The following is a 25,621-nucleotide window of genomic DNA, read 5'->3' on the forward strand; positions in this document are numbered from 1 at the left end:
TGCTCCACTTAAGAGGAAGAAGTTTTTGTTCCACTACTCTTGCTGCAGCTTTTCCTTGGCTTTTTTGTGCCCCTGTAAGAATTTGGTAAAGAGGGAGAATCCAGTGTCTGCCTTCTCTGTGCCAAGCAAAGCCTGTCCCTGTCCTGTGTGCTCCAGCCCCACATCTGCCACTGCAGCTGGCCACGTTTCAGTCAATGTTTCTGTGCAGGCTCCTTGCAGGCAGCTCCAGGTCCCAACACCTGCAGGTGAGAAGTGCTAAAATTTGGGATTAGACTGGAGTATTGGTCACCCCTTCCCTGCCATGAGCTTTGAGCTGTTTGGTGCTGGTGTGTGAGGAGGGTAAACTGCTCACCCTGGCAGCTTGTCTGGCTGTGTCACTGAACTACTGCTGAACTACACCTGTAGGAGGTGGTTGAGGTGCCCATTTGCTTTTCAGACATGCAGATGTTTCTCTTGCCACGGTGTTTCTCAGTGTCTGTAGGAGGTGCTGCTTTTTTGGCTGACTAAAACATTCAGCTTGCTCCCACCCCACCAGGGCAGAGCTTGGCTGGGTGGTAAAAACTGAGAGAAGCTGTTTTTCTGGAATTGCAGCAGGCTATTGTTTAGACCATTAGCTTTTTTTTTTTTTTTTTTGCTTTTTTTTTTTTTTTAACTTTACAAGCTTATTTGATGCATGACAAAAGAAAGTGCACTGTATTCAGTCTCCAGGGCCTCAGTCACACTCTCCTCTGCTGCCCTGCCCCAAATGTGTATATGGTGCTGCAGCCTCTGGGCATGGCAGGTGTCACTGAAACCTGGCTCTTTCTCCTGGTAAAGAGCATTCCTGTTCTGTGAGGAGATCCAGGCAGAAAGGTGGACTTCCAGCCTATGTAGTAGTTGGTGGGTGCAGCAGGAGGTCTTAACAGCTTACCATCCTTCAGGTGACCCTCTGAAGGCCTTGCTCAGACAAGTCCTGGACTCTTCAAAGTAGGCTTTTTTCAGCCCTGCAGTGAGTTTCTAAAGTCTGGAACACATCTCCAGAGCATTACTTCTCAAAGTGAGTGAACTCCCCTGGCTCTGGGGCTGCAGCCAGTGTGGTGTCAAGCTGCCTGTGCACAGAGTCTGTGGGTGCCAGACACAGCTGGCAGCTCAAGAACTGGGCCTGGCACACTGCTCCTGCAAGAGGAGTTCCTTGGCCCACTCTCCATGTATTTCCAGGGCTGTGTGGCAAATGTTGTTCTCAGCCGTGGGGAAGCTCCCATTGATGTTCTGAGTTTGGAGAAAGAACTTGAGTGGAAAGACTTGGGCAGCTGCTGAATAAGAGATTTTTGCTCTGGGCAAGACTCAGTTTCTGGATAATTTGACTAAACTGATGAACCAGGGAGTGAAGAGTGTCAGCACTGATCTGATATGCTGGTGGCTGGGTGGTCTCCCACAGAGCTGAGCTGAAGCATTTTGTTCAAAGGGCAGTGTGGAGGTAGCTGAGGTTCTGGTTAACTCTGCCCATCCAGCATAAACTCAGTGGATGCTCCATGTGAAATGTCTGGGTGTGGCTCTTGGTGCTCTGGTCTAGTTGGCAAAGTGGTGCTTGGTCAAAGGTTGAACCCAATATTGGAGGTCTTTTCCAGCCTAAATGATCCTGTTGCTCTTAAGGTGTTATCCAAGGCAGTAAACTGTCATTTGTCATTAGCGTAGTGGTTCTTTTCCCAGAGCCCTTCTTTCCCTGAGCTGCCAGCACCAGCAATCCTTGGGGGGCTCATCTTTACATTCATCTCTTACAGCATGGGCAAAGCTGCTAGGAAGGTCTACATATCAAATGGTTGCAAATTACAGTGTACAGGGAAGAACTGTGTGCTCCAGGGTCCTGGGCAGGTGTTTAAATTGCATGTCTTAACTGGTGGATGGACTAGTAAAAGCTGTTCTTAGTGCTTGGATTGGACATCTTGCTGTTGGGATACTTTCCCAAAGTGTGCTCTGAATTGCAGCTTGTGCTGGTGGAGTGATCTGCTTGTTAGACTAAACTCTTAATTCAGTGGTTGGTAGTGGAATTTAAAGGATAATTTGGGGTCTACAGGTAGAGATGACCTCAAAAGTTGAAACCACCACTGTGGGCTCGTTGTAGCTGCTTGTTTGTCAGGTGTCTGGCTCAGGTATGATGGGTCTGAGCATCTTGAGTGTGCTCCCCTGGGCTTCTTTAGGGGCCCTGGGTTGATGCAGGAACAATGGTATATCCAAACAGCAGTCACTAGGGAAAGCTCAGCTAAGGAAGAGTAGTTTGAAAAATGCTCCTTCTCCAGGGAGTGGCCTGTGTGGGCAGGACCTGGCAGTGCTGTGTGGTGTCACGGCTGTTCCACAGAGCTCAGACGTACCAGTGCTGGGCTGGTGTGCCCGGAGATGGAGCAGAGAGCGCTGCCTTCACGTCAGGTGTTAGAGCTGCAGCAGCGAGTCAAAAGCCAGTGCCCAGATTCTATTAAAAGCTCCTTTTCTGCTGTTCCCTGCAGAGGAGCATTGCCGTGTGCCTCCCTCGCTGCATTGAGCAGAGGCAGGAGAAGTTCCAGAAGCTCTTGGTGTGCGAGTGGTGAATGGAGTCAGGTTGATCCCCTGAGTTAAAGTTTCCCCTCTAGGTGTGAAAAATCCTTCTTTGCACTCATATTCTTTCCTTACCCTGAGTAGTTCCCTGATACTTGATTTTTCACTTTGAGACTTGAAGGGATGCTCTTAACTCCAGGAATTGCTGATGCATCGTGCATGTGTGTTGGAATGATTTTTCCCTTATGCGAGCTGTCTGCTTGGGAGGGGAGACAAGACTGACTCCCCAGAAAGAAGTGTCGCCCCAATGCCTTGAAGGCTTTTTTTAGGTGGGCAGCCTGTGTTGGGCTCTTGTGCCCCATTCCTCAGGAGGGGTTTGGTGGGTTTGGAGCAGGGAGTTAGATCAGGATGCCTTTGGGATAGTGCTGAGGAGTAAGATCTAGGTGTCTCATGCAGGTGTTTCCTAGGCTACCTCCACAGCTTGGCATTGGAGCACACAGCCTGGTCACTGAGCAAGGATAAAAGAGGAAATGCTGAGTTTGACTCATGGCTTTTCCTCCCAATGTCCCTGTGAGTGGCTGTGGGTACCATGTAAAGCTGAGTCAGGCCCACTGGGGTGATGTGGGGTCTCCCACGAGCTCAGTTTGTCCTGTAGAGTGTAATCATGTGCTGCCAGTGCAGAGCTGTCAAAGCTGCTGGACTGGATGGAATCCATCCGTGTTAACAGCAGGATGTCAGCACTTCCAGGATGTGAGGTTAGGATTGGGGCAGTTGAAGCTGGTGTGGTGGTAAATGCTCAGACAGTAGATCCTTTTAATGGCCAGTAATCCTGCCACTTCAGTACGCTGGCCTTACTGGTTTTGTAGCTGCTGCAAGAGCTGAGAGATCATGGGAGAGATGTGTATGTGGCAGCAGAGATGAGGGTGACATAAATGGGGCAGAGCAGCTGGACCCTCTAATGCCACTGGGAGCTCCTGATGAGCCCCAGACCCTTGCTATTGCATCCTAATTAGAGTGCTGGTTCCACATCTCTGCTAACCAGGAGATGTGGGGCAGGGCACCATTATCTGGTAGCAGTCTGCCTGGCATTAGTTGCTCCAGGTCTCTGGAATGCTGTGCAGCTAGGGTCAGCAACAGGGCTGCCACGCTCCAAACCCACGGCCCTCACTGGCTGGGGAAGGAGGGTGTCAGTGCGGGAGCATTTGTTGGCAGCAAGGCTTGGGCTGTGGGATCAGCTGCTTTGCTTTGCCTCTTGTGCTGTTTAGTGACTAATCAGATTTTGGAGCCTGTCGGACAGATTCAGCTGTCTCCCCAGAACAATACGCCGGCTGTATTTTTAAACATATCACGTGGCTTCAGAGAAGTCAGCAGAGCAGCAAGTGCGGGTTGCCGGGGCTGGGAGATGCTGTGCCCTGCTCGGAGCTGTGACTAGGAGAGGGAGCATTTCCTCCCCAGCTGTGTCACAGTCCCTCGGTCCCGGGGCTGCTGCTGCCCGGGCTCTGCCCAGGTAAGGACTGCTGGGCTGGCTGGTATTTTCCTGTGGCTGCAGGGATGGGTGTGAACACAGTGCTGCCTGTCCAGGACAGCAGAAGGCAGGAGGTCCCTTTCTCAGTGTGGTCAGAGGTGAGTTCCTAGTCCCATGATGTAGCCAAAATAGGGGAATCTCGCAGGGATAAGGCTCTGCAAATGTGGGAAGATGTGACTGTTGCTAGGATCTCTGCTTTGAGTTGAGGGAGATGCTTCAAGTAAAGGACCCACCTGTACCTATGTGAAGTCACTGTTGGGGTGGTGAGCTTTTTCCCCAAGTATGGGGCTGGAGATGTAAGCCTCATGGCAGGTGTGCCACTGGATAATGCAGCTTGTGATAGGTACATCCCAGCATCTTGCCTCAGTTGTGCTCAGCAGCTCTCCCTGGCGCTGACACTGTGCTGTCCTGGTGTCTGACCATAGTGTGCTCGAGCACGATGGTCGTGTTGCTCTCCTGGTTTGGCTGGTGGTTTGGATTATTAATCCTCATCTGCATAGGAGCTGCTGAAAATCTAGGTTAAAACCTCATGGGTCAGCTTGCTGAGATCAGGTGGGGCTTGGAGGATCTTGAGTGGATCCCAAATTTGCTTTGCTGAAAACTGAAAGGTTCAGGGCAAGCTGCCTTGTTTTGCAGCCTGTGAATAATTAAAACCATTTCTGAATGCTTTGCTCTTTTCACTTGGTTCGGTTATGTGTTCAGCTTGCTGAGACTTGCTCTTTCTGAATAGACTGGCTGGTGGTGTGCCCCTGTGGGATCCCTTGCCCTACATTCCCTCTCCCTGTGGGTGGCAACTGCCCCCATATCACTGACCAGGATGTGACTTTGTGACCTTTGGATGGCCTGGTCCTCTACTCAGAAGCAGTTCTCTTTGTAGGGAGGCATTTTCCTGGATTCTCCTCAGTGGGAGGAAAACCTGCAGTGTGAGGGAAGCAGTCTGACACATCCTTGTCTGCAGGCTCTGGGGCAGAGGCCTGACCAGACAGACTTGCTGTGAACACACACCAGGGACAGCAAAGCCTCTCTGTCAGCAGCCCAGGCTGGCACCTTCCTGGCTAACCACAGCCAGCTCCTGGCAGGGATGGTGGGAGCAGTGTCCCACCTCTGAGCCTGAAAATTCCTGCTGGTGGGCCAGGTGTGCCTGCCACTGGTGTGTGCCCCCATCCCTGGGGACCTGCCCCCCTGAGCCCCAGCTTGCTCTGGGAGAAGTGGCAGGGAATGGCATGGACTGGGCAGAGGGCCCTGTCCCAGAGCATTTCTGAGGTCTGTAATCTGGGATGTAGGATCTCTGAGCTTCTCCTAGATGAAGTGGGTTCTCTTGGCTAATCTGTCTCATAACCCACCTTCATTTTTATCAACCACACCAGGCTGCTGTGGGTTCTGTGCAGCACCATGGCCCAACTGATGGCAAACACCAGAGGTGCCACCTCCCAGACATGACATTTGTGGGCTGACAGGAGCCTGGTGGCCTCCTGGGCCACAGGAGCCAGGAGGAAGGAGCAGTGTTGTGCTGCAGCCCTGACAGACTGTCCCTCTCTGTTGCAGTTCTCAGCATGCTGAGTAACCCTCTTGGGAACGTCTTGGGGAAGCCCCCGCTGGGTTTTCTGCCTTTAGACCCCATTGGTTCAGACCTGCCAGAAAAGTTTTCCACACCGTCGCTGAGGAACTCCCGCTCCCTCCTGGACTCCCGCTCCAGCAGCCCCTCGGACTCGGACACCAGTGGGTTCAGCTCTGGTTCTGACCACCTCTCAGACTTGATTGTAAGTTTGGGTCCTGGGGTCTTGCTGTGTTTTTTTGGGGAGCACAGAACAGCTGAGTGGAGCTGCCAGTCTGAGCCCTGCCTGCTCAGGAACAGGAGGGAATGCTGTGAGGAGCTGTTCACACACTGGCACAGCCCAGGTTTTGGGAGAAAGGCTGCTTGTGCAGTCCTTCAGCACAAGCCAGCAGTATCCTCATATTTTTTTCTTCAAAGCTAATATTTTGGCCTTTTGGGTCTGTGCTTGCAGCCCTACTGGGTTACAGTAGCTCCCAGAGGGGCCTTGAGTGCTTGAGCTGGTTTGAGGCAGGGTGGTGTCTGTGCCCTGATCCCAGCAGGGAAGTGGCTGATCCAGCCTGGACTTCTGAGGAGCTACTGTCCTTGCCTTTCATTGCTCTTCCCATTTGACTGCATTTCTCCATCTCAGGGCAGTTTCTTCTACGGCAGACTGGGTCTGGCCTGCTCCCATTCCCTAAAGCACAGATAAATTTGAAAGGCAGGGAGCAAGTGAATGTCTGGCTGGCTGCCCCAGTCTGCTCTGGTGGGTCTATGGTGGGTGCAAATGGCAGCTCTGGGTGCCAGCAGGGCAGCCTGGCTCCAGCCAGCTCTGGGATGCTGCTGCATGGCCTGGCCTTGGCATGGGAGGATGAAGCCAGGAGCTGCTCCAGGCTCTGCTGTGGTGTTGCCATGGCCTTGACCCCTGTGTTGGGGTGGGTATGAAGGACAGACCTGACTGGATGTGGGGTTGATTCTGCTGTGATCCACCCTGGAGAATCAGGATGTGCTAAGTGACTGCAGCACCCAGGCAGTGATGGTGGCAGGTGGTGCAGGGCTCTGTGCTGGCCTTGTTTGTGATGGGCAGGACTGAGCACAGCCCTGGCGTGGGCAGCTGCCGAGGCTGCACAGGGATGGATCCACAGCGCAGCTGGCACTGAGCTGTGCAGCATCTTGCTTCCCTGCTGTTCCATTAATCCGAGCTTTCCCTCCTCCTGCCCTGGGAGGAGCTGTAGTGCATGGTGCCTGCTCCCTGGTCAGGCAGCCCTGGAGCTGGGCTGTGAGGATGAGATCCAGCTGGTATCTGCAGAGTCCATGAGCACTTCCAACAAGCCCTACCCACTGCGGGCACAGCACAGAGCCTGAGGCTGGTGCTCTCCAGAGGTGATGCTGTTCTTGAGGGTGTACAGCCAGGGGTAGCTGTTCGCTTGGTGGTCTCTGAAGTGCCTCCTGCTTAATGATCCCTGCTGCTGATCATGGGCATGGGTTTGGTTGAGAATGGCCCAGGGCTTTCCTAAGGTGTCAGGATGTGTTGTGGTTGCTGCTTTCCTGCCTCTGCCAGGTCTCAGGAAATCCCTGAGAGCTCCCCCTCCTGCCATGGGCAAGGGCAGGGCCCCAGTGTGATGCCTCACCCCTGGTATTAAGTGCTCTTACTCAGAGCTGGATTTCAATATGGCCTTTCTCTTGCAGTCAAGCCTTCGCATATCCCCTCCTCTGCCCTTCTTGCCTCTAAGTGGGGTGTCAAGAGACCCCTTGAAGATGGGAGTGGGATCCCAGCTGGATCAAGATCAAGCTTCCCTGGCTGCAGTAACTTCCTCCCCGGCCAGTGCATCGAAAAGATGGCCTGGAGCATCTGCGTGGCCTTCCTGGGATCTTCTGGACTCTCCGGAAGACCCCTTCAGTATTGAAAGAGAAGCCCGGCTTCATCGGCAGGCGGCAGGTGAGCTGGGAGGGGGTCTAGGGGACAGTCCCACACTTGAAAGGGCTGGTGGCCTCTATGCAGACACTGGCTGAACAAAAGAGCTTGCTCCAGGCCCAAGCCTGACTCTGGTTCTATCTGCTGAGAGAACAGGTGGGTCTGGGCAGCTGCCTGTGGCTGTGCAGCTCTGCTCAGCCTGTAATTGGGCAAGATGGAGAGACCTGTGGGAGAGTGGGAAGGAAATGGTCCTGTACTGAGTATTACTGGTGTCTTCTCCAAGCTGTGAATGAAGCAACCTGCACCTGGAGCGGGCAGCTGCCTCCCCGAAACTACAAGAACCCCGTCTACTCCTGCAAAGTGTTCCTGGGAGGAGTCCCATGGGACATTACAGAAGGTGAGCAGCCCCTGGAAAGTGAGGCCCCACACCAAGGCCTTGGGTGTTGATATTGGGAGGGTGCGGGATGGAGCTTTTTGTGGAGGACACTCACCTCTCTCCTTCTATCTGTAGCTGGGCTGATCAACACTTTCCGTGTTTTTGGCTCCCTGAGTGTGGAGTGGCCTGGTAAGGATGGCAAACACCCACGCTGTCCTCCCAAAGGTAATATGCCTAAAGGTAATAGCGAACACGGTAGGGTTACTTTTTTCCCATGCTATGTTACAGCACGGATGCTGGGATTTTACAGCTGCATGCTGGTGACTGGTTGGTACAGAGCACCTGGGATAATGTCCTGCCCTCACTTGGGTTTGCACCTGGGCTGCAGAGCACTGGCACCCCAAACCCAGCATCCTCACCCATCCATAGCAGTATGGGATAGAACTGTGGGCTGGGGGAACTCTCTCTGGGTGTTTCTGGAGCCCCACGTAGGGCTGTGGCTCTGAAGCAGCTGCTGATCCCACTGCCAGCATGTGCAGCTGGACTGGCATATTGTGTAAGCAGGAATTAGTTACAGGGTAGGAAGTGGCTGGTTTGGAGGCCCTGTAGTGCCTGATGGCCTCATTCAGTCACCAGAGCAATGTGAGGTAGAGCACTGGCATCCATGGAAGGGACTTGAAAACCCTGGACTGTATTTGAGCCGGCCCATCCTTTGAGACTACATAGCAGTCTTTTTTTCTGCAGACTTAATTGTGGCCAGGCTGGTGGTGCCCACCTGGCATATCCAGGTGTGGTTTGTGGATGATGGACAGTGACCCACATGGCCCTGAGCATCCTGCCCCTTGTGCTGTGCTTGGGTTTGGGCTCTTCCAGCTTGGCTTATACATAAGAGTCTGCTGGGAACAGCAAGAGCTACCACACAGCTATGTCAGGTGGCACCCAAGAGTGATTTATGAGGATGTCTGCAAACTGGGATGATCTGTTCCTCCTCCACCACAGCTCTAACAACTGCTTCTTTCCCTTCCTTTCCAAAGGATACGTGTACCTGGTATTTGAGTCAGAGAAGTCGGTGCGTGCGCTGCTCCAGGCCTGCTCCCAGGACCTGCTGAGCCCTGACGGGCTCAGTGAGTACTACTTCAAGATGTCCAGCCGCAGGATGCGCTGCAAAGAGGTGAGCAGAGCTGGGAGAGCAGCCTGACATGTCAGCAGGGGATGCAGAAGGGAGATCCCTGGAGGAAAGCAGGGCTGGAACAGCAACTGGAGGTGTGCTGGCTCCTGGCTGGCTTTGACTGCTCTGTGCCTCTGCTGGGGATGTGTCAGCTTGGTGTTTATGTCCCTCATAACAGCTTATGTCAAACCAACCTGGATCTCCTGGGTTGGTGGCCTTCAGGCTTCATTTAGTTGGGACAGAGCATGGAAACAGGGATTTAACTGCTCTGTGTTGCTTCCATCACACCTTTGCTTGCAGAGGCAGACTGGGACCCCTCAGGTGTGCTTTGTCAGGCCTCCTCTGCTTGCAGAACAAACTCACACTCAGCAGAAAGATACTTTGGATCCCAGGCTGCTCCCCATCGTAGCCTTGGCTGGCTGACCTGTGCTTTGGGTGTGCTGGGGCTGCCAGAGGCTCTACTTGGGCTTACGGAAAAGGGATCAATCCTCAGATCACGGACAACTGCCTGAGTTCAGGGAATTATAGGATGGAGATGCAGTTCTTAATCTAGACAGGCACAAACTAATTGTGCTCTAGACAGCTCTCCTGGTGTCTGGCAATTGGCAGAGCTTCTGTGCTTGGTGATTTAGTTCTGCCAGAAGCTTCCTTCCAGAGCCCTCCATCAGCTGCAGAGCAGATGGGAGCTCCTGATGAAGCTGGCAGTGGGTGATTATTCCAGTAGTCCCCTCTAACATCAGGTTCCTCTGCTGGGGAGGTACCTGACTGGGCCATAAATGTGGGTAGAGGGATGTGGATTGTCCTCTGGCTGCCCTCCCCCCCAAGGAACCGCTGGCTTAGGTTCCAGTTTGGCTGGAAGCAGAGTTGGTTTTGTCCCCTTGCGGGCTCTCTGGAGGTGTCTGGTGCTTTAGATGGATGTGGACCCTGAGCAGCAATAGATAACAAATGACACTTGCAGCTTGGGCTGAAGTCTGAGGTTCAGGGGTGCTCCTGGTTGCAGGTGCAGGTGATCCCGTGGGTGCTGGCCGACAGCAACTTCGTGCGCAGCCCCTCGCAGCGGCTGGACCCCAGCAAGACGGTGTTTGTGGGGGCTCTGCATGGGATGCTCAACGCAGAGGCCCTGGCAGCCGTCATGTGCGACCTGTTCGGAGGGGTGGTCTATGCTGGCATCGACACTGACAAGCACAAGTATCCCATAGGTAAGTGGTGATTCCACCAGGATTGGTGGTCGCCCCTGCCATGCTCTGAGGAGGCTGCGGTGTGCCCTTGGCTTGTCCTTCTGTTGGAAGACTGCCCAGGTGCCAGGCTCAGAGAGCAGATGCTGTTCAATCTCTTCTACAGTCTGTGCTTCTCATCTCCTGGCCCTGGGGAGGCAAGACCAGCCTTGGGGGGAGGGCTGATAGAGCTGATGTGCTGGGGAATTGGAAAGTCCTGGATCATTCCAGAGCAGCCTGAAGTTTTGAATATGCCTTTAGGCAATGCTGAAGGTTTTGCTGTCCTTGTCAATGCTGTTAGTGGTTTTTGGATGCTGCTGTAGCTGCTTTTCCATTCCCAGGGCAGAGATAGCTGTGGGTCTTAACCCACTCTTGGGCTCTTGTCACCAGAGCTGAAATGTGGCGTGTCATGGCGTGTGTATGTCCCTGGAGACCTCATGGGCCAGGGGACAGCACTGAGGTGGCTGGTCTGTTGAAAAACCCCACAGCCTGTGCCTGAGGACCAGCTTTCCAGGCTCAGGCTACAGCAAGTCACTGACTTAGACTGGATCTCCTGGTGTTGCCAGGATCTTGGAGTGCGGAGTTGTCACTGCTTGGTCACTGTCCTTGGATAGCAGTCAGGCTTTTCTGGGCAAGGCTCAGGTTTAGGGCGTGTATGTTGTGCTGCAAAGCCCCTGAAGTGCCTTCAGGGGGACAGTCGCAAGGAGGGTGGGAATGGGAGTATGAGACTCCAGGCAAATTCTCAGTGTGACTGTGGATGAGGTGTCACAGAACCTCCCTGTGCTGGCCCTGTGAGATCCCAGTGTGTGACCCCAACCTCCTGTGGTTCATGCAGAGCCCAGGTTGCTCCAAGTAGGCAAGATCCATCTCCCAGCAGCTCTGTGGCACTTGCACCCTTAGAGCTGTCCTAAAGTCACAGCAGTCAGAGCTCAGTTTTGGTAACTAAGCTGTGCCCTGGTTGGTTGTGCTGGTTGAGGGCATCTCCTGTAATCCTGGACTGGATCCAGGCCCTCCTGCCGTGTCCTGTGTGATGCTTTGGGAGGGGAATGGATGGGTTTTGGGTAGCACTTTGTCCTGTGGCTGAGCTGTAGGGATCTGCCAGTGTCAGTCCTGGAGCTTAATAGACCTTGGCTGGAAGCAAGTGGTGCTGGAATGCCACTGACCAGCAATGAGGCTGCAAAACACAAGGCTCTGGGCTGAGGGGAGGGCTGTGAATAAAAGCTGTTGAGCTGTCTCAGCACTGGTGTATTTCAGGTGTAGTGTGAAGCACTCTGCTGATCCTGGGAATGTGGTGCCTGGAGAAGGAGGCAGGAAGAGCCCCTAGGCCCTGGATACCATCTCCCTGTCAAAGCTGTTTCCCTGTCTGAGTGGCACCAGGGAGGGGGTGGTGCTGCAGTGGTTCCCTCTTGGTCTCTGCTGTTCCTCTCTAGCATTTGTGGTCTGGCTCGTTCCAGGGTCGGGCCGTGTCACCTTCAACAACCAGCGCAGTTACCTGAAGGCTGTGACTGCTGCATTTGTGGAGATCAAAACCACCAAGTTTACCAAGAAGGTGAGTGGGGCTGGTGGGGCAGCCCAGGGAGGGGTCTTCATGATAGGTGGTACTGCTGGGAGCACCAGTGTTCATGGAGTCTGCCCCATATTCCTGCTCAAGCAGTGGGAAGTGGGGCTGCTGCTCTGCCAGCCCTAGGGGTGCTGCTGGGGATGGATTTGAGGTACCAGGGTGAGGGCAATCGGCCTGGCTCCATGCCCACTGCCTCATTCTCCTGCAGGTTCAGATTGACCCGTACCTGGAGGACTCCATGTGCCAAGTGTGCAATGCCCAGCCTGGTCCATTCTTCTGCAGAGACCAGGTAAGGTGAATTCTCCTGCAGCCTGTGCTCAGGGGGTTTCTCAAGGAGGAGCAGGCCCTGCTGCTGGGCTTTGGGCATATATACACTGGTTCTTCCCCAGTGGGCAAGATGGGGCCCAGCTGGGAGGAGTGACCTTGTTTTGGAGGAGGTGCAACTCTGGTACTTGCCAGGAGGCCCAGGTGGCCAATGTCCACCCCAGCTTTGAGGCAGGGGTGCTGCAGTTCACTGTGCTGTGCCAGCACTGGGACCTAATGTGGGAATGGCTGGTGCCCCTGAGGGGAGGGGAGGCTGCTGCTCTGGGGACTGTGATGAGCTGGGGTTGGGGTGCATGCACCTGGGGCTGGCTGAGGCACAGGGAACTCTGGCTGCAGGCAAAGGAGCTTGGCAGCTTCTTGCAGAGCTGGTATGGGATATGAGCAGGGGCCGGGAATATACCTTGGGAGTGATGGGAGCCCTGGCAGAGCCCAGCTACTGCCCCAATGCCCAGTCCCTGATTTTCAAACCTGTTCAAAAGATGGAAGCTGGGCACAACAGGCCCCCTCCACAGCATTGCTGGCATTCCCCATCTCCAGCCCGTGGATCCACTGTGCTGGTGGGGGCTGTAAAACCGGGCAGGGGTGAAAGGGAGGAGTGGCTCTGCTGGTGTCACCCCAGTGTTGCCCCTGTGCTCTGCCCACAGATCTGCTTCAAGTACTTCTGCCGCTCGTGCTGGCACTGGCAGCACTCCATGGAGGTCCTGCGCCACCACCGCCCGCTGATGCGCAACCAGAAGAACCGGGACTCCAGCTAAGGGTCCTGGGAGAACCTGCCACAAGGAGAGCGCAGCAGCGCCTGACGGAGCCAGGCCCGGCTGGGAACGTTCTTCCTGAGGACTGATGGGGAAAAAACAAAAATCTTACATTCATGTTTGCACTTGCTGGTCTTTTTGTTTCTGCACTAATGCACAGTGAGTTTTGTTGGGGTTTGTTTGGGGGTGTTTTGAGGGGGGGAGTGCCCCTCAAGCCATTCTGCAGTTCCCAGACTTTGGTTCCTGGTTTGCTGACGAGAAGCAAAAATTGAAAATGAAAAAACCCAACCAACCAAGGGCCATGTGTAGCGGAGGCATCGCCGCAGGCGCCTCCGCCCTGTTTTTTTTATTTTTTAAAGGCGCTTTTTTACATTCCTTGCAATACTGGTGGAGAGAGCGCAGGTCTCATTGGTCATTGTTTTGCCGTTGCCATACAGTGCCTTTCCATTCATTTACCCCCACCTGGATGGTGTGACCTGGGTGTTCAGCTGGCGTTTTTTACTGTAACAACAAGGAGACTTTGCTCTTCATTTAAACCAAATCATATTTCATATTTTACGCTCGAGGGTTTTTACGAGTTCCTTTTTACACTCTTAAAAACAGTTTTTAAGTCGTTTGAAATGAGAGATATTTCTTTTCCTGGCAGCTTTTAACATTGTTGCAATTTGTGTCTGGGGGCTGATGGCAGGACGTTGTAAACCCAGAGGTTTGCAATGGGACAGGCCGGGCTTTTTTTTTTTGTTTTTGGATTTGAAACTGGATGGGATGAGGATCTCTGAGCTGCTGTATATAGTTTTAAATAGTTTGTTGCACTTTTTTAAGTTGCACTTACGGGGGGTTGATAGAGGTTTTTAATCACACAAAGTCACAGGACTTACCTTTTCTTTTGTAACAAGCTAAAAAAGGGCTGCGTTTTGGTGGACGATGAAGGTTCCTGGGAGCCCTTTCTCTTAGAGGGGACAAGTAATTTTCCTTTCCTTCCCGAGATGTTTGGAGTATCAGTGCAGTCGACTGAAATGCTGCTGCTGGGATTTGAGACCTTAATTATGCTGATCATTATTATTTTGTTACTTTCCCCTCTATTGGAAGCTGTGTGCCAAAGAACCAGTGTCATAATTTCTCCCTCTTTACTATGATTATTTTTTTTTCTTTCCTGCTGAGCTGATGTTGCATTGTTGCATATCCCAGCTGCTCTTTGTGGGGTTTTGTGAAGCTGTGTGTGAAGTCTCTACCTCATTGTAGTATATGCAGGCAAGACTGCACTCTCCTACAGACGTGTGGAGTAAGCTGTGGTGTAGTTTTTGGCACATAATAAACACGTTGCAGCAAAAAAAAAAAAAAAATCTTATGCCTTGTGTGCTTCATGGGAGACCTCTACGGCTAGGAGGCTGTGTTGTCACTCCCTGGAGGTGTGGGGGAAGAAGGTATGGATGTGGTTTGCGGGGAGGGAAGGATGGAGCTACGAATTGTGGATGCTGTTGGTGGGTGACTCAGCTGGGAGGGAGCTCTATCTGCTGGGCAATGCATGTTTAGATCCCACTTGGTGTCCGGGTCCAGTTCAATGATCTCCTGGTCAAGGGCAGAGACCTGGGGACAGAGGGGAGAGAAAAGGTGTGATTGATAAAGTCCCACAACAAGCCAAATGTTGGGCAATGCACGTTTAGATCCTTAGGTCCCTGCAGGCCCCTGGGCTCCAGCTGGAGCTCCCCTAATTGCAACAAGAAGTTAATGAGGCTGATGGGAGGGGCCTGTGTTCTCCCACTGTGGCAGGGAAGGTGCTGCTCCTGCAAGACTGTGAGGGGAGAGGGGACCCAGGGCTCCTCTCTGTGGGGCGGGGGAGGGCTGAGTTGGACTTACGCTGCCACAGAGGACACTGTGTGTGCCCCGTGTCCCTGGAGCAGGGCAGGCTTTGGGCTCCTTTCACGTCCCACAGCGGTAACTCTGCAGCGAGTTTGTGGGCGTCCTCTCGGGGCCAGGTGTGGGAGGGGCTGGTGCCACTGCCACCACAGCTCTCTCGAATTCCCTTCCCGGGCTGCTCCATCCCGTTCCGGGGCGCGGGGCGGAGCGGGAGCGCCTCAGGCTGCGGCCCCGCCCGCCGCTCCTCTCCGCCGGCACCCTCCGAGCCGCCAGGGGGCGCGGTGGCTGTCCCTGGCTTCCGGCACCTCCCGCCATCCTCCGCTCCTTTTCCGCGGCTGCCGCCGACATGGTGGGTCCGGGTCCCGCCATCCGCCGCCATCCTCGGGCGGGCCCGCGCCCCCGCGGCGGGGAGTGGCGGGGGGGAATCGGAGGGAACCGGGGCGAGGAGCAGTGGGGGGCGGCGAGGGCCGGAATAGCTGGGGAAGGGGGAACTGGGGCGGGGGGCGCTGGGCCTGGGCTCGGCGGAGCCTGACCGGCGGCCCTCCCGCCCACCCCGCGTAGGGACGCGTTCGGACGAAGACGGTGAAGAAAGCGGCGCGGGTGATCATCGAGAAGTACTACACGCGCCTAGGGAATGACTTCCACACTAACAAGCGCGTGTGCGAGGAGATCGCCATCATCCCTAGCAAGAAGCTGCGCAACAAGATTGCGGGGTGAGGCACTGCGAGCCCCGAGTGCGCGTTGGGCACCGGAGGGTCCTGGATGGCCTTTGGACACCGGAGGGTCGCAGGGGGTCCGGATGGGCTTTGGGCAGCTGCGGGTGTCCTGAGGGGTTTGGGCATCGGAAGGGTCCTGGGGGATTCGGGCACGGCGAGGGGGTTCCTGCTGAGCCCTGCATTCGAAAGTGATTACGGTCCCGCCTGTGGCCGGATCATTGATAGTGCAGGGAGAGGAGTGCGAGAGTTTTCCCGTGTTTGGGGGGGGGGGTCTGTGTCTCCCCCAGACCCTGTTACTGTCGGACACTTTGTCTCTGATGTTCCCTAGAGATTGTGGGATGATGTCCGGGTCAGTGGTGGGACATCGCCGGGGTGGATGGGGGCAGCTGTCCTCATCCTGCTGTGGTTCCAGGATTGGGGGTGTGGGGAAGGGTGACATGAACCCCAGGAAAGCTCAGGACACTCCCGTGTCCCCGCAGGTATGTCACCCACCTGATGAAGCGAATCCAGAGGGGCCCTGTCCGCGGCATCTCCATCAAACTGCAGGAAGAGGAGAGGGAGAGGAGGGACAACTACGTCCCCGAGGTGAGGCTCCAGCTTCCCCATCGCTCCGTCCTGCCTCGCTGTATCTCCATAAACAGTCCCAAGTTTAAAACAAACCCTCAGCCAGGAGGAGCTGAGGAGGGTTTGGATCAAGGAGGCCGAGGTGGAGTCCTCCAAAGCTGCCACCTGGGACAGAAAGGACAGCTGGCTTCTCGTGGTTTGGTTTTCCTAACTTAAAATTCGGGAAAAAATAATTTGATGGGAAACAGGAGGATATTTCAGAGCGGCTGAAAACCTGCCTTGCAGCTGGAATCCCCAGAGGGAGGTTTTGGTAAAACCCCCTTACCTTAACCCTCTGTTTGGGTGGGGTCAAGATCTCACCTGTCACCTGGGTGAGATGGTCCAGGAGGGCTTCCCTTGTTCCAGGAATGTGATCCTGGTGTTCCTAAATCCTGTAGCCGTCAGGCACATCACATCTTGCCCTTTTCCCAGATCTTCCCAGTCAGCTCCTGGCAGAGCTGCTGGTTTCTGTGTTGGTATCAGAGAGGGGTTACAGGGGAGGGACTCCAAGCAGGGAAGGAATGTCCATGCTGCAGCTGTTGGTGCAGTGTCAGCACAAAAAATCTGTTTGTGGTTTCTTAGAAAAATCCTGGTGTTAGTTAGCTCTTGGGGAAGGAAACCTGTGGAGGAAGAGTTTTTGGGGTCTGGAGAGGTCTAGAGGAAGTTTTGCTGGGATTAAAGAGCAGAAGAGCACAGTTGTCCTGGAGATGGGACCGCCTTTGTTGGCACCATGGTGGACTTGTGTCACAAGGCAGCTGTGAGTGTCACTGACGACTGCCAGCTTTGGTGCAGTTGGGGGTCCAACACCAGCTCCTCAGCAGCCTTGGCCTGGAGCAGGCTGGGCCTCAGTTTCCAAAGATTTGCCATAAAACAGGGTTTTCCCTCTAGTGCCAGTGGCCTCTTGCAGTGTTCAGTCAGGAAAGCTGTGTTCCATCAGGATGCTCCTGGCTCTGCTGCTGGAACTGTTCTCCACAGCCAGTGGGATGAGACTGGAGTGGCTGTGGGGACATTCGGCTTGTGGGGCTTTATCAGTCACACCTTTTCTCTCCCCTCTGTCCCCAGGTCTCTGCCCTTGACCAGGAGATCATTGAAGTGGACCCAGACACCAAGGAAATGCTGAAGCTCCTGGTTAGTGGCCACAACCGTTCCCTGCCCAGCTGCTGGCATATCCCTGGCACAGCTCCTGCTGCCCTCAGTGGCTGGGTGGTGTCAAGGGCTTCCTTCTGCCCTGGGTCCTGTGGGAGGATTAGTTCATGTATGGCTTTTGAAAGGGCAGAGGCATGGCGGCTTTGCCACCAGCAGGGGGTGGGTGTGTTCCTTGCCCTCCATTCTGATGATTCCCTCACCAAGGAGTCAATCTCTGCAGCAGAGTGGTCTCCCCTTCTTGGGAGACCTCTGTCCACCCTTTGTGTTGCTACAGCATCTTCCCACACCTTCCCAGAGGAACTTGCCTCCACTGTCAGTGGGCAGGATGCTGTGACTGATCTCATTGTTGCCGTGCTGTTTTCCAGGATTTTGGCAGCCTGTCCAACCTGCAAGTGACACAGCCCACAGTGGGAATGAACTTCAAGACGCCCCGAGGAGCGCTCTGAGTCTGTCCCTGTGTGTCGCTTTTCCAATAAACGTGAGGAAACCATCTTAGCCTGCCTGGTTTTAGACACCCAAGGGATGAGGGAAGGTGGGTTCTTGGGGTGGCACATTGGAGTACGCAGAGGACTCAACACCTTAATGTGTACCAGGATCTTTTTGGGTTCTTTCCTGGCGGTTTGGGGTGTGAGGTGCAAAGCTGTTATTTTAGAGGCTCTCCTGCCTTTGGGGCAGTGGGAGAACAGCCATGGTGGCTCCTTGGAGCTTGTGGGAGCCTATACTAGGTTTTCCAGTGCTTCTTCCAAGTGGACAGCCCAGGCATCAGGCTGTACCACAATGGAAGTTGCTTTTTATAACCGTATTGGTCACTTTCAAGTGCTTAAAGGGAAAAGTCTTAAAATTCCTTGATTAAATGAAAGCAAGGAGACCTTAGTGTGTCCCTCGAAGGAAAACTTGTTTAAACTAGTTAAAACACAGCTTAAATCACCACCCCCCCCCCTGCTCCAGAATAAAAAGAAAATATTTCTGTTTTGGGAAGAAATATCTGTATTTATGTTTGTTGTGAAATTTAGTTTAAGTAGTTACTTAAAGAAGCAAATACTGCTATAAGTGTAGCCAGTACTTATATAACATACTGAATGCTCTGAGCTGCAGTCGGATAATTTATATAAATCATCTGGCAGCTCTTAGATTGAAGTTTTTGCTGCTCCAGCCACCTGTTCCTTACCATTTCTTCTTCATTTTGGTCTTCTCACAGTAAATGCTAAATTTGCTTTGAACCCAGTATGCTGCATAGCCCGAGGTGCCGGGGATAAAGTCGTGGAGTTCCCCCTCATATTTCTTCATGTCCCGTGCAGAGGCATAGCCTGTGGAGTGAAGATGGGCTCACTGAGTCCCTGCTCCATCTGCCCCATCTGCAGCCCTTTCCAGGTGTATTTATTTACCTGTCACCATGTTATTTATCGGGTATTCCTGGAGGGCACGGTATGGAAATTCTCCCTGGGCAGGTGCTTCAGAGTCTGTTTCTTCACTGCTGTATCAGGAGGGGGGAAAAAAAAAATCTGTGTGTTACTTCCTGTGTGTTAGGATCGCTTGGAATTGGGGGTGCATCCAAATCCCACCACTCAAGGTAGGAAAATACCTCTCAGCCAGATCTAGCACTTCTTCCTCTGGTTCTTTGTCACAGCAGTTTCTTGCTGCTTCTGGTTCCTCTGTCAGATTTTCTTTGGGCTGTGAGTATCAGCACAAGAATGAGTTACAGTTGTGCCCTGGGTCACCTGCAGAGCACCTGGGACGCACTCCTGAGTGCGTGAATTTTTAGGGTTCATGATTTTAAGCATAATTCAGAGTTAAATTTTAAATCTAAGGGCATCCTGCTTCAAAAGTGCTGGGAAGTTGCTTTGCGAGGAGAGTGGGTAGTGACACGGGATAGGAAAACACCACACCAAAGGGCTGAGCTCAGCCTGTGGCAATTGGAATCCCTGGAACAGCACACTGCTGGGAGACTAGATATGTCTGGGCAAGGGAGACAATCCTTCCAGTGCTGTTCCCCCCAGGATGTCTTGCTGGGAGGGACACACAGCACAGCAAGCACAAGGAATCAGAATCAATTAGGTTGGAAAAGACCATCAGGTCCAGCTAATGACCAATCACCACCTTCCCAACCAGACCAGAGAGCACTGAGTGCCACATCCAGTCATTCTGGGCAGCCCATTCCAGTGCCTAATCACCCCTTCTGGGAAGAAATTCTCTCTGATGTGCAACATAAACCTCTCCTGGTGCAGCTTAAGGCAGTGTCCTCTCTTCCTGTCCCTTGGTCCCTGTGAGCAGTGCCTGACCCCCACCCAGCTCCACCCTCCTTGTCACGGAGTTGTGCAGAGTCAGAAGGTCCCCTCTGAACCTCCTTTTCTCCAGGTTGAGCTCCCCAGCTCCCTCAGCTGCTCCTGGTGTTCCAGACCCTTCCCTGGCTCAGTTCCTTCTCTGGACCTCCTCAGCACCAAAATGTCCTTGAATTGAATTGAGGGGTCCAGAACTGGACACAGCACTCAAGCTGGGGCCTCAGCAGTGCCCAGTACACGGGAAAAAAATCACTTCCTGGTCCTGCTGGCCACACAGGCCAGGTGCAACTGGCATTCTTGGCCACCAGGGCTCATGTTCAGCTGCTGTTGATCAGCACTCCCAGGACCTTTCTTGCTGGGATGCTTTCCAGCCACTCATCTGAGTCTGTAGCTCTGCAGGGGTATTGTGGCAAAAGTGCAGGACCCAGACCTTGGCCTTGTTGACCCTCATAAAAATGACGCTGGTCCATTGATCCAGCCTGTCTGGGTCCCTCAGCAGAGCCTTCCTAGCCTCCAGTAGAACCACACTCCCACTCAACTGTGTCACCTGTGTATCTGCCAATGGTGGACTCAATCCCCTCATTCAGATCTTCAGGAAAGATATTGAATAGGACTGGGCCCAACACTGATCCCTAGGGGACACCACTGGTGACCAGACACCAATTGTCCAAGCTGTGAGCTGCAGTTTTCCAGGAGATACTGTGGGAAATGGTGTCAAAGGCTTTGCTGATGTCCATGTAGACACATGCACAGCCTTTCCTTCATCCAGGTGAATCCTCTTGTCATGAAATCAGGTTGGTCAGGTAGAACCTCCCCTTCCTAAATCCATGCTGGCTGGGTCTGATCCCTTGGTTTTCCTGGATGTGCCATGTGCTGGCACTCAAAGTGATCTGCTCCATAACCTTCCCTGCCACCGGTCACACTGAAAGGTCTGTTAATTCCCTAGATCCTCCTTCCAACCCTTCTTGTGGATGGGTGTCAATTACTATCTTGTCATCTGGGACCTCCCCAGTGAGACAGGACTTATTATAAATGATGGACAGTGGCTTGGCAAGCTTTTCTTCCAGCTCCCTCATCACCCTGGGATGAGTCCCGTCCAGACCCATGGACTTGTGAGCATCTAAGTGGCACAGCAGTACAGTGACTGCCTCCTCCTGGATTTCTGGGGGTCCATTCTGCTCCCCATGCCTGTCTACCAGCTCAGGGGGATGTTTTTCCTGATCCAACCAGTCTTAGTGTTGAAGACTGAGGAAAAGAAGGTGTTAAGTACCTCAGCCTATTCATAGGCTTTGGTGATGGACACTCCAATAAAAAATGGAGGTCTTCCTTAGCCCTCCTTTTGTTAATAAAATATTTATAAAAGTATTATTCTTTACAGAGGTGGCCAGTTAAGTTCTAACTGGGCTTTCACCTTTCTGATTTTCTTCTTTCTGCATGACCCAAGGATGTCTTTAAATGCTTCCTGAGTTGCCTGCCCCTTTTCCCAAAAATGATATATGCTATTTTTTCCCCTAAATTCCTGTGAAAGCTCCCTGCTCAGCACAAGCTCATCCTCCAGCACATGTGCAGTACAAATTTTTCATCTTACCTGTTCTTCAAGGGCATCTGCCTTCTCCCAAATAAACCGGCCAATTTTCCTTCTGATTTCTGACAAGAACAATGAAAATAGTGACTGAGAGCTCCAAAAAACAGGACTGTGGCAATTGCTGCCAGTTTGATGCCCTGCAGGTGCCTCTGGGGACAAGCCCAAATGCAAGGTCCTACCCCTGGGCCAGGGCAATCCCAAGAACAAATTGAGGGTGGGCAAGGATGGATTGAAAGCAGCCCAGAGGAGAACTTGGGGGTATTGGTGGATGAGAAGCTCATGGATATGACCTGGCTGTGTGTCCTGGGCTCGTCCCACAGTGTGGGCAGCAGGTGAGGGGAGGATTCTGCCCCTCTGGCCCTCTCAGGAGCAGCAGTGCTCCTCCAGCTCTCCTCCCAACAGCAGAAGGATGTGGAGCTGTTGGAGCAAGTCCAGAGAAGGCCATGGAGATGTTCCAAGGACTGAAGCCCCTTTGCTCTGGAGCCGGACTGGGAGAGTTGGGGGTGCTCACCTGGAGAAGAAAAGATTCCAGGGAGACTCCAGGGCCTAAAGGGGCTCCAGGGGCTGGAGAGGGACTGGAGACAAGTGTCTGGAGTGACAGGACAAGGAGGAAAGGCTTCAAACTGACAGAGGGCAGAGTTAGATGGGATACTGGGAAGAAATTCCTCCCTGTGAGGTTTTTCCCTGGCATAGGTTTCCCAGAGCAGCTGTGGCTGCCCCATCCCTGGGAATGTTCAAGGTCAAGCCCATTCTGCGATAATAGATGGATCATACTCTGCCCTCTGGGAGGAAGAGCCACTCCCAAGCAAGAATGAAAAGTCCCTCCCTGCAGACAAGTAACTGTCAGTTCTAATTTGCACCAAGGCTGTACTCATGGGGGATTTCCCTGGGAAAATATCCCCAGATGATTTTTTTTTTTTTGCCTGACCTTCATGCAGGCAGGCAGGGGGCAGGACAAAGTGGCCCAGAACCACCGAGGGCCTCTCTCTAGCTCGGGTGCTCGCACACACTGAGAGGTAACAGGAGTGAAAGACCGTGGCTCTGCCCTCCAAGTAACTGAGACTCTCATGTATGCTGGAAGAGAGAAAGAGAGTTGGTTTCCAAAGGCGAACCTGGAAGCAAACCAAAACATTTAGAGGAGTGTTGTCTGCTCTGATTTTTTTGCCAAAAGCACCTAATTTTCTGTGATTTTCTACCTGTGAGATTCTACCAGTCACGTTCTGTTACAGTCCCAGCTGCCAGCACCTCACAGGGGCAGCAGGGAGGAGTGACAAGGGTAAATGTATTTTTAGGGATTACACAGTCCCACTCTGCTCTTGAGGTGAAACTACATCGGGGAGGGCAAAGACAGGATTTTTCTACAATTTTCCTTCACCACACTGGTTCCCTGCTCACAAGCTGAGCAAGGAAGTGGAGATGGAGGGTGTTCCAGCCCTCACTATCCTCCTTAGAGGGGAATTAAATCTTGTTTGCTGGGTTTAAGGATGTGTATAATTGATTACATTTTTTCACAAGGACCTATCTAACTATATACATTGACTATATATATATATATATATATATAAAAAAAGGATCGAGAATTCCCCTGGGGGAGCTGGCTGGTCTGGCAGCATGTTGTTGCAGAAGAAAAGTTGTTCTTCCGTGTTTACTGGAATTCCCCTCGCTTAGCTGGAGGAGGTGGTTGAAAGATTCCAAAATTCAAAGCCAGTTTTAAGTACTGGTGTGTCAAAAAGAAACTACTTAGTTCAGCCTAGCAAAGCCTAAAAGAAACTTGTCAGCTTCCTTTCCCATATGTATGTTTACATGACTAAATAATTAATAAATATAAATATTCACTGATATTGAGGAAGTGAGGAAAGTGCTTAAGACTTTCCTTATATATGTAAAAATATTCCATAGATCTCTATTTTTTTTAAATTAAGTATTTCAGCCCTTTTCCATTCATTTTTACCCCAGTGCTTCCTTTTAGCATTAATTCACACTGGCTTTTTAGATGTAGGTTCCTTCCTTGGGAATTGTATCACCTCTGTTTTAGATGCTGATTTTCCAGCTGATAATTCACAGCCAGCAAGAAACCAATTTAATAATTTATATCACAGTTAAGCCCTTCTCAACACATGGATGGTTTTTCTCTATGCCATCTATCTAAAGCTTAGTGTGGGTGTGAGTTTTCCCGACCCCACTGGGAAGTAAGTCCATGCCATAACTTTAAAAACACACCCTTGACTTTTACAAGATGTCAATATCCATGAAATTCTTTTCACTAAATACATTAAAGCCTCCTTTGCCCACCTGCGGGTGTCAGGGTGGGCAGCATCGCTGCTGAAGAGGTAATCGGCATCCAGCCAGTGGGCGATTGTCCCGCCACCGTCTGCTGCAGGGGACAGGGAGTGAGGTGAGGATGGGCATCCAGGGGGTTCCCACCTCGGGGTGACCTGCGATGGGGACAGCTGCTTGTGGGGCCGCAGAGATGGGCCCTGAAGTGGAAGCTGTGACAGCTCCCCATGGCTGTGGGACTCCCATTGCTCCCCTGAGGGTTGTTCAGGGCTTTTTCTCAGTGTGGGGGCACCGTGGACTGGCCAAACTCATGCTCTGCTCTGTTGTGTGGGTCTCAGTCCCACGAAGGGGTGACAGGTTTGTGTCCCCACTGCTGTGCCCTGCTGAGGAATGATGGGGCTGTGCTCCCCTCCTAATTCCCCCTGAGCGGTGACAGGGTTGTGCCCCTGCCAATTCCCCTGCAGATTCCTGCCAGCTCTGTGCCCCGGGGCTCCCCTGGACTTCGCTGTCCTCTGGCCCCCTCACCCCACAGCCCCCGCGGGCCCGGGCTGACGCTCTGCGAGAACCAAGCACGGTGACCGCGGAACATCGCGGTGGGAGCCGCCCTGAGGCGAGACGAGGGCGGGAAGGGCCCTGAGGGGCTGGAAGGAGGCGGGAACCGCCCTGAGGGGCTGGAAGGAGGCGGGAACCGCCCTGAGGGGAAGCGGTGCTGGGAAAACCCGGCGGAGCTGCGTCAGGGAGCTTTAAGCTCCATATTAGGGAAATGTTCTTCCCCCACAGCGTGGTCGGGCACTGGAACAACTCCCCAGGGCAGCCCCAAGCCTGACAGAGCTCAAAGGGCACTTGGACAACACTCTGAGACACAGGGTAGGGTTTTGGGGTGTCCCCTGCAGAGTTAGGAGTTGGACTCGAATCTTGCTCTCCTAGAAGCTTTTCTCAGAAAAACCAGTGCATTTTGCTGATTCTGGAAACTGCTTGCAGAAAAATTGCTTTTATTTCATAAATCACAAATGAGGCTTGTTTCATGCTTGAAGCTTCCCAAGATATCCCTCAGGATAACCCATCCCCTGGGAACTGCTGCCAGCAGCAGCAGCAGAGCAACATCCCGAGTACCTCAGAACCCCAAGGATGCTGGATAAAACAGAGAAGCTATTTCTGGTCATAGTCCTGAAATTCAGCACTTAAAGGCATGTGTTGGTCTTCCACAGACAGGGAATTTTTGAGTAAACCATCAGAATGTTTCTTAAGAAAGAACAGAAAAATCCCACAGATGCAATCAGGGCAGATAGCCCCAGTGTGGGAAGATGATGATGTGTCCTTTGGAGACAGGGTCACTTCACATTGCCTCCATTAAATCTTCCGTTTCTGCAGTCGACTTCACTCCTGTCCTAATTAGGATGAAGCTCTCTTGGCAGAGTGGTTACCCAGCAATTATTCTGGTGCTCTTGAGGCTAGGAAAGGTGGAGCTGAGGTAGTGGAAAGCACTTTGGTGGCCCTTCATGATCTATAGGAGGAGGCCAGGACATGTTCCACAGGTCCTTGGGCTCACACAGCACCTTGTGCTGCTCCACTGAGGTCTCTGAGAGAGAAGCTGAAATCTTTTGCCCTCTCCCAGGCCACCTTCTCTCACATAGGGAGCACTGCTGGGGCTGCCTAGTTTCCAGAGCACATCTGGTGCTGTAGGCTGAGCTGTGTCCTGCTGTCCCGTGCTGAGAGATGAGCACTGTGCACAACTGCCCAGCCATGACAGCCCCGCCTGTCCTGCCTTGAGCACCCCTCTGATGAACCCAAAGGGATCCCTATAACGGCCCCCCCTGCCCCTCAGCAAGCTGCCATGTGGGTGTTGGAACTGCAACAGCCTGGATCTTCCTAATCCCTAACAAAAAAAAAAAAAAAGTTATAATTAAAATAGCTATGCAACAAGGCAACATCCATCAAAAATCTCAAGTGTATGTTCTGTATGTTCTGTGACACCATCACAACAAATCTTAATATACCCAAGAAGAGACATGGGATGCCCTGAGTCACCAGGATCCCTTGATCCCATACATGTGATACTAGTTAAATCCATTTGGATACAATATTCCTCAAGCAATCATTCTGATTTCTTCATAAAATAAAAACAAGCTGATGGCAGAAGCATTGGTTTTGGGTAGCGTCATCAATCCCCCACAGTACAACAGAGGACTGGCCTCAACTGCACTTCTCCATGGGCTCAAGCACAGAGAAAACGAGAACTGAAATTCACCAACACACATATCTGCTTCCCCCAGGCTCAGCTTTA

The 25,621-nt window shown here is 52.8% G+C and overlaps 3 protein-coding genes and 1 non-coding gene across 10 annotated transcripts in view; 3 read left to right on the forward strand and 1 right to left on the reverse strand.

The window, feature by feature from the left end:
* Positions 1-12,999, forward strand: part of CPEB1 (cytoplasmic polyadenylation element binding protein 1) — a 37,192-nt gene extending 24,193 nt beyond the window's left edge. For 5 of the 7 annotated variants that reach the window (XM_053954387.1, XM_053954392.1, XM_053954390.1 and 2 more), the window contains 9 exons: positions 5,579-5,793; positions 7,254-7,503; positions 7,763-7,876; positions 7,991-8,095; positions 8,890-9,026; positions 10,024-10,222; positions 11,692-11,786; positions 12,007-12,087; positions 12,767-12,999. In XM_053954387.1, coding sequence (XP_053810362.1) covers positions 5,579-5,793; positions 7,254-7,503; positions 7,763-7,876; positions 7,991-8,095; positions 8,890-9,026; positions 10,024-10,222; positions 11,692-11,786; positions 12,007-12,087; positions 12,767-12,877 — 1,307 coding nt within the window. In that variant the 3' untranslated portion in view covers positions 12,878-12,999. The remainder of the gene's footprint in view (positions 1-5,578; positions 5,794-7,253; positions 7,504-7,762; positions 7,877-7,990; positions 8,096-8,889; positions 9,027-10,023; positions 10,223-11,691; positions 11,787-12,006; positions 12,088-12,766) is intronic. The other 2 variants (XM_053954388.1, XM_053954389.1) reach the window with 2 other exon arrangements.
* A 1,976-nt stretch (positions 13,000-14,975) lies between these two features.
* Positions 14,976-17,686, forward strand: RPS17 (ribosomal protein S17). Its single transcript, XM_053954394.1, has 5 exons — positions 14,976-15,080; positions 15,293-15,444; positions 15,927-16,032; positions 17,113-17,178; positions 17,562-17,686. The coding sequence occupies exons 1-5, from the start codon at positions 15,078-15,080 to the stop codon at positions 17,640-17,642; spliced, it is 408 nt and encodes a 135-aa protein (XP_053810369.1). The 5' UTR covers positions 14,976-15,077; the 3' UTR covers positions 17,643-17,686.
* Positions 15,622-15,753, forward strand: LOC128794963 (small nucleolar RNA SNORA71). The gene has a single exon (XR_008433336.1). It is a non-coding gene; the product is annotated as a small nucleolar RNA SNORA71 (small nucleolar RNA).
* A 674-nt stretch (positions 17,687-18,360) lies between the features above and the next one.
* TERB2 (telomere repeat binding bouquet formation protein 2) lies at positions 18,361-24,022 on the reverse strand. The gene is made up of 7 exons (XM_053954958.1): positions 23,863-24,022; positions 23,353-23,434; positions 21,989-22,134; positions 21,064-21,122; positions 18,779-18,867; positions 18,582-18,670; positions 18,361-18,503 (listed from the first exon to the last, which is right to left on the reverse strand). The coding sequence occupies exons 1-7, from the start codon at positions 23,924-23,926 to the stop codon at positions 18,361-18,363; spliced, it is 672 nt and encodes a 223-aa protein (XP_053810933.1). The 5' UTR covers positions 23,927-24,022.
* Between the last annotated feature and the right edge of the window lie 1,599 nt (positions 24,023-25,621).

The sequence above is a fragment of the Vidua chalybeata genome, chromosome 13 (genome assembly GCF_026979565.1).
Source record: "Vidua chalybeata isolate OUT-0048 chromosome 13, bVidCha1 merged haplotype, whole genome shotgun sequence".
NCBI lineage: Eukaryota > Metazoa > Chordata > Aves > Passeriformes > Viduidae > Vidua > Vidua chalybeata.